At 38.9% G+C, this 7882-nt stretch overlaps 1 protein-coding gene across 1 annotated transcript in view; it reads left to right on the plus strand.

The window, feature by feature from the left end:
• Positions 1-811, plus strand: part of LOC122069924 (nuclear pore complex protein NUP98A-like) — a 14879-nt gene extending 14068 nt beyond the window's left edge. Inside the window, exons 8-10 of the mRNA XM_042633986.1 lie at positions 313-337; positions 547-675; positions 780-811. Coding sequence (XP_042489920.1) covers positions 313-337; positions 547-675; positions 780-811 — 186 coding nt within the window. The remainder of the gene's footprint in view (positions 1-312; positions 338-546; positions 676-779) is intronic.
• Positions 812-7882: the final 7071 nt, after the last annotated feature.

A 7882-nucleotide genomic window follows, 5' to 3' on the forward strand; every position in this document is an offset into this window, starting at 1 on the left:
AATTCAAAATTCTACCCATTCTATTATTATAAATAAAGTTGGAGTGAAATCCCAATTTATTAAAATACAGATTTGGAAAACTACTTACTGGAATCATTGGTTCAGCAATACAAAGGAGATCAGGGTTCTTCTTCTTTATTAATTCTCTTAAGGCGCGCTTTCCGGCTACCTTCTTCATTCCTCTTATGTTCCAAAAGAGAATCTTCATAAATCAATTCCTGGGAATAGCCTGACGATCAGACCTCAAGGCCTGCCCCGTCGCAGCAGTAGATTTTCCTTTCCTTTTAGCCTCGTTGTCTGCTCTTATAATAGCATGATCAAGTTCTTCTACTTCCTGGTAAGTAATAGTAATTCTGCCTGCCTCAAGGGCAGCTGGAGACATTTCAGAGATCACATGTTCTGTCTCACCCCAATCTTGCCCGCGACCGCCTCTCCCTCCTCTTGCCTGATTGCGACCTCCGTGGCCACTAGCATATACCACTGTGAGCTATTGTAATTCATTTGTCCTGATTTGTTCTTATTCTTTATCAATCTTTCCCAAACCAGCTTTTAGAGGCCAAAGTGGAGGAGCACCTGACACTCATGGGAAGCTAATGTCAATATCGGCTGTGCCTACTTACAATGATAAAAGCCATGAAGAACTAAGGTTGGAGGAATATAAGTTAGGGGATAAAGGTATGATTTATGGAAATTAAACTAATAAAAATTTATAGATTAGTAGAGCTTTTGCTTCATCTCAAATGTTATTGATGTGTGATTTACTTTTGAATTGCATGCAGGTGGTTCCGATGCGGCTGCTCCATCCACATAATAGATTTCGGTGCAACTTTCTAGTTATTAGTGAAGTTGAAAAGGAGAGATGAGAGTCCATAATTATTTGTTGGTTTTATTTTATGGAAATTACTTGTTAATTTATATTATTAATTGAAAAGGGAGATTTTTTTTTTTTTGGTTACAGATATGTATGTGTATATACCCCCAAGGCTCTGCTCAGCACGAACAGAGCTTGTAAAATGGAAAAATGAAGTATTGAAAATTTGGGATACAAAAGTATGCATGACCGCCTTGGGTGTGAATAGAGAGATATGAAAGAGTAAATGATTGAATTTGAAGCCAAAATTTGATATTTGACTGGTTTAGCTTTAAATGTTTTTCTAAATATCCAACGGTGACTTTATAATTTCCAAAGGATAGTTACCAATATATTTTATTTCCATGTTCTCAATGTATCTTTCAAATAATTTTTTACAACGAACCCTTCATCTAGGATCAGATAAATTGTGCTTGAGTCAACCTTGATAGTGGGCACATTATCACGTTGACTGATCTCTCCAATGAGATGATATTTTTTTCTCCATGTGCTTGATGAATGATGCTTTAGGGTTCCTTCATTGTGCAATAGTTCTGCAATCATCACAATATGCAGCAATGGGGTGTTCTGCTAGCTTAAATACCACCAATATTATCCAGACCCTTGATCATGATCTAGGTTTTTAATCAACAGTCTATCTCTTCATCAAACATTATATAAAGATATTCACAAAAAAAAAACTTTATATAATAAATAAATCATGGATAGTAATTGAAGGAATATGCCCTAGACCCCTCGTTAGACATGCTATTAGATATGGATCATGGATCTTAATTGAGGGAAAATTTTCGAGACCTTATAATAGATAATGACCTAGAGTTTTAATCATAGACCTATTTTAATCAAACATATATGGAACATAGATCATTGATTTTAATTGAGTGAACATGATCTAGACCCTTAATTATGGATCTTATGATGGATCATGATCTAAGTATTTAATTAATAATCTATCTTTATCAAACATGACAAGGGACAATGATCATGGATCTTAATTGAAGGAACATGGTCGAGGCCCCTAACAAAGGAATTTTATTTATTTTTTATTTATTATGTTTAATGATCTAGGTCTTTTATCAATCATCTATTTTCATTTAACATAACTAGTAAACTTGCACGTGCACTGCATGTGTGGTCTTTTGCTATGTGCACAAATAGTAATGTATGAAACAAATTAATTAAAATAAAGCAAAATTACATGATTTGTATGGATTAGATTTTTAAGATAATGCTTGAGAATGGTGATAATTTTGTAATAAGATTCAACTGTGGGATGCAATAAACTTAAATAGTACACATGTTAAGTTGAAAGACATCAAGCTCTACATTTGCCAAACTTCCTCTTCCTCCTATTCTACCTCCATCTCTATACCGAGACATGATATTCCATCTCTATACTCAAAATGAAAATTTTAATAATATGGTATGTGTGTAACTAACTCACAGTCCAGTTAAGAGAGCACATCCATGGTGAAGTGACTAGTACTGAGTAAAAGAGAAAGAGAAAAACCATAGTGAAGTATTCACTATTCAGTCAATATCATACATGAGAGCAAGGTGAGTCTTCAAAAGAAGATAAGATTGAACCTTGGGAAATTTGATATTTGAAACTTGAAACTTATTGAAATGGGGTCTTTTAAACTGTGGAGGGTGAACCTGAAGATGTAGAAGTTCTTCCTCCAAATGTTTTTCAGTGCCCAAAGCAAAGTCCATGTGCCTCCATAAAATTCCCAATTGCTACAAATATCTTGTGTCTTCGATGGTGGAGAGCCCTCTCTAATATCAATACCAGCCTCTATCAATTAAGAGAAAATTTAGATCCTTCCAATCAGGTGACTATGGACCAAGAAATAGGATTCAAGATGAATATAGCAAGATTACTATGTACATAGAGATAATGAAAAAAATGGGATTATTAACATGGGTTATTAGTAAAAAAGAAGGTTTCTTTTCATGCAATTCCCCAATTACAAATCTAAATTGGAATTAGCTTTTACTCACTGCAGGAATCACAAGGAACATGAGCTTCAAAAACAAACGTTTTGTGCAGCCTTTAGCAGCTTCAGAGAAAGATAGAGACAACTCCACTTATAAAATGCCAAAAAAAATTCAAGATAGTGAATTGATCTGTATATCAGTTGCAAAACTTTCTGACTTATTCTCAAAGATATGCAAAGCATCATCAGAAACTGTTAGAATGTAGATAGTGAACCCATAAAAGAGGGAACTGTATGAACATGAAGGATGAAAACATGGCAAGCAGAAGATACTCAAAGAAAATTTTATGAAAAAAAGCTGATATATTCACAGCCATGGTGACCAAGGTAATCCATAAGAGTGGATCACAAACACAAGTGCTACTGAGCATATTTGTGGGGATCGAAATGCCTTCTCCATGTATTCAACAGTTGGTAAAAGATAATTTGCTACCTTTATAGATGACTATTCCAGATATAATAAAACCAACTCAGAAATTAAAATATATGGCCCTGAATTCAGGCCAATGGTAGAGGAAAAATCAAGGCACCATATAAAGAAGGGTTTCCTTCCAAGTCCCACAAAGTGACATCACATTCTGCTGCGACTAATAAAAAGAAAAATGGAGCAACTAACCAACAACAGGTATGGTATTTTTACTTAACAAAGGTCTGTAGGCCAGAACTGTTAAACTAATTTCGGGCAGAATTCATATTCTTACTTCAAGTGAAATTTAAGGCCATTTAGAAGCATAATTAGACAGAGCCTAAATCAAAATTGAAACTCTTTGAGTCTAGTTTCTAAAACACTTGAAATCAATCAATTTTGAGTTTATATAAAAAAATTATGCTATTTTTTCTGAACAAAGGTCTGTCTACCAAAACTGTAAATCCAAATCTGAAATAGTTTTTTAGGTTCCAAAATTCTCAAATTTTGGCTCAAATCCTTGAGTTCATTCACATGCATTAGCCTACATGAATAGTTCATCTTAAGTTCATTTCACACTTAGATCTCACAATTATTTCTCAAATAAGAATATGTAATCTCTTCTCCTCTCCATTTCATGAGCTCTTTCTCTTGAACATTTTCCCTTTTCCTCCTTCTCTTGACATAGTAGAAGTAAAGTATGAGAAAGGAACTCACCAGTATATACTTTAATTTATCATTGTTAATAATTTATGAATTGTCTAAATTGTCCCTTGACTCATCACTTGCATAGCTTTCAAGCAATGACACTTATATTTTGATGGTATCCCCATACTTAGTGATAATTCATTCTAACTCCTCTAACCTTTGAAGTATTGCAATTCACTCACTTGAGTGAAAAGACAATAGTACCCTTCTCCACTTCCACTTCAGCCAATAGGCCTCAATGCATGCAATAGTACTTTACTATTCAAGGAACCCTTAAATAGTGACTTGCATGTAAATTGACCATTTTGCCCTTACTTGGTTTAAAATTTTACAAATGTGAGAAGCACTCACACAAAATATATAGGGAGTATTGAACTCTAGACCTCCTTTTTATGAAGTCACTAAATCACTATTGGGCTACTAGCCCCTTGGAGGCATTGAGCTCAAAATTAAAGGTACAATAAGAAATTCATTCTATTGTCTTTACTAGTAACAACTCAATAAGGGTAATTATCCAAAAACATAATCTATCTCATCCTTTTGTTCTTTGGGAAAAGGGAAGGATGGAGAATGATGTGAGGAATGGGGACTCCACTGTAGGATTGTTGGGTGATGGTCACGATCCGGATGGAGGGCGCTTCAAACAAGGCCTCATCATGGATTTTTTGAAACCAGTCCCTGGGATAGATGCGAGGCCAATCAGGGAGGAGGTTGTTGTGGAATCGGCAGTGCTGCCTGAACCTATCCATTCGGGCAGGAAGACCTTTGCGATAGTGGTGGGTAGATCTCTACTTGATGTCGATTCGCTACCTGAACCTATCCATGCGAGCTCTTGTACCAAAATAGTGATTCCCCAGGATGCTTATGAAGAGCAACTCTCCAGATTTCGTTTTGCGTTGATCGGAAGAGCTAACTTTCGAATGATTTCGATGAATAATATTAGACAAGAGGCTAAGAACTGGAACCTAAAGGGCCAAATCAGAATGGCACCAATGGGTAGGGGTTTCATTTTATTTCAATTTGAACTAGAAGGAGATATGTCTACTATGTGGCGGCGGAGCCCCCCTAAAGTTGGGGGACATTTCATCAGATTTCAAAGATGGACACCTGATTTCGACGTCCACGTGAAGAATCCTATGACGAAGCTTGTATGGATTCGTTTCCCGGACTTGCCTCTAGAATACTGGCATGAGTGAATCCTTCTCTCAATGGCAAAGACGGTGGGCAGGCCTGTGGCTTTGGACAGACGAACCCAGAGTGCTGCGATGGGGAATTTCGCCCGGGTCCAAGTGGAGGTAGAGATTATTGGAAAGAGATTGGATGAAATTCAAGTGGAGAGACTGAAACCAGGAACCCAGGAGGTCTTCTGGTTTAAACAAGCCATTATCCACGAAGATGGGATGGCTCGATGTGGTTATTGCAAGAAGGTTGGACACTATGTCCAAAACTGCAGGGAGAAGATAGCGATGGAGTCAGCCAGGACTAAGCAGGGAGAAGCTAGTCTTGATGCAACAAACCAGGATGCCATTGCTGGAGCTGAAGCGGCTGACACGGTTTCTGGCAGGGAGGAGAGGGGCCAGATGGTGGAGAGAAGATCTTCCCAAGTTGGAAGGAATCCAGATTCCGTAGGGTATGATTCTCTTTCCAACTTGAGAAGAAAGGACTTGGAAGATAATATCCTAGACTCAAATGAGGGGAGGACACATGGCAATGTTAAGATCGTCCTCCCCATCCATCATGGAACAATTATGGAAGGTAATCTGGCTGAATTCCTTGCAAAAGAGGGGCATTCCGAATCTGGTTCTGCAAAGGAATCGGAGTACGGGTCGGATACCCTTGAGGAGGATGGAACGATAGATGCGGGTCAGTGATCAGTAGGTCTGTCCAGTTCTGGGCGGTCTATCTATGTTGCTGAGATGCACGAAGACCACGACGACACAGTTCGCGATACCTCTCAATCTATTATAGCCATCCCTGACACCCAAGTGGTTGGTGGTAATGTAATCATTCATCACAGAGAGGTGAACGCCGCAGGAATTGAAGAGGATGGTCTCAGCCAAGTGCTGCGAAGGAAGAAAAAGAAGGGATTATCTACCGGCATTGCGGCGCAGGCTCAGAGAAAGTCTGGCCGTATTGGCCTCTCATGAAGGTAATCCATGAATGTGCTATTCTGGAATATAAGAGGCATGAAGAAGGCTATTGCAAAATTAGCCTTGAGTAACATTCTGAAGGAGAAGTTCCCTGGAATAATCTGCATTGCAGAACCTATGGTTGATGTCACTGCCTTCCCTAAGCTTTTCTTTAATAGGCTGGGATTTGATATCGACTTTATCCATAATAACAGATTAAACAAAGTTCCAAACCTGTGGCTGATGTGGAAAAGAAATATTAGAAGACCGGACATGGTGTCTGCAACCGACCAGAATATTACCATCTCTCTAGAATGGCACAAAAAAATTATTAGAGTCTCTGTCGTCCAAGCGAACTGCTTTCGAGCGAGAAGAAGAGATCTTTGGGCCTCCCTGGCTGCCTCTGCACCTGCTCAGACGATGCCTTGGCTTGTAGTTGGTGATTTCAACGCCATCTTGGCTTCAAATTAAAAGAGAGGTCCTGGAGCCTTTAATTTGGGGGCGGCAGCTGAATTTGGTGCTATGGTGGACTCTTGCGATCTCATGGCCCTTCCTTCTCAGGGAAGCAAGTTCACTTGGACCAATAATAGGAGAAGAGGGAATGTGCTGGCCAGACTGGATAGAAGCTTTTGCAATAACGCCTGGGTTGAATTTTTTCATGATGGAGTTCAGCAGGTTCTCCAAAAAACTGGTTCAGATCATGTGCCAATCTTTATTTCTTCAGTTCCCGGCAAAAAACCGAACAATTGCCCCTTCAGATTTCATAGACACAGGGTGGAACATAAGGATTTTTTATCTGTGGTAAGTGCTTCATGGAGCGGCTGGACTCTTAGCACCAACTTATATAGGGTTGCAGAGAAGCTTAAACGACTTAAGGGCACCCTAAAGCTTTGGGCAAAAACTGAATTTCTGAATTTTAATATAGAGCTTGATCAAGAAAAAAAGGAGATGGAGGAGGTCCAAAAGAAAATTGACAAAGATGGTCTTGATGATTTTTTATTTGCTCAAGAGGCGGATGCCAAAACAAGGTATTTAAAGGCAATGGAGTACTATGAAAAAATGTGGGCTGAAAAATCGAGGATTCGATGGAAGAAGCTTGGGGACAGATGTACAAAATTCTTCCATCTCTTGGCGAAGATGCGAAGAATTAAAAACTCTATTAGATGCTTAAAGACAGATGATGGCGCTATCATATCAGAGCGATCAGACCTGGAACACTATATGGTGGACTTTTTCACTAATTTTCACAAAGCAGCGCCTGTGTCTGGGCATCCCTCGATCCTTGACTGCATCCCCTATGAGTTATTGCAGTGAGATAGAGACATTTTGGACAGAATCCCTTCAGATTTGGAGATCAAAGAGGCGGTCTGGAGCTTTGATCCTGCTAGCTCTCCCGGCCTAGATGGGTTCCCTGGTGAGTTCTTCAAGCACTACTGGGATATTATAGCATATGATGTTTGCAACGCTATTCGCTACTTCTTTATTTCTGGAATCATGCCTCAAGGGATGAACAATAATTTTCTCTTACTTATCCCAAAGACTGAAGGGGCTGACTCTTTGGATAAATTCCGCCCCTTGTGTATGGGAAATTTTATTTGCAAAATAATTTCTAAAACTCTTGCTATGAGACTGGCAAGCTTCCTTTCAAGAATTATTTCTCGCGAGCAAGGGGCCTTCCAAAGGGGGAAAATTATTCATACAAATATCTACTTGGCTTCGGAGCTAGCTAATATGATGTCGACTGCGACGAGAGGAGGAGGGATGGGAGTTA

This window comes from Macadamia integrifolia, unplaced genomic scaffold (genome assembly GCF_013358625.1).
Source record: "Macadamia integrifolia cultivar HAES 741 unplaced genomic scaffold, SCU_Mint_v3 scaffold766, whole genome shotgun sequence".
NCBI lineage: Eukaryota > Viridiplantae > Streptophyta > Magnoliopsida > Proteales > Proteaceae > Macadamia > Macadamia integrifolia.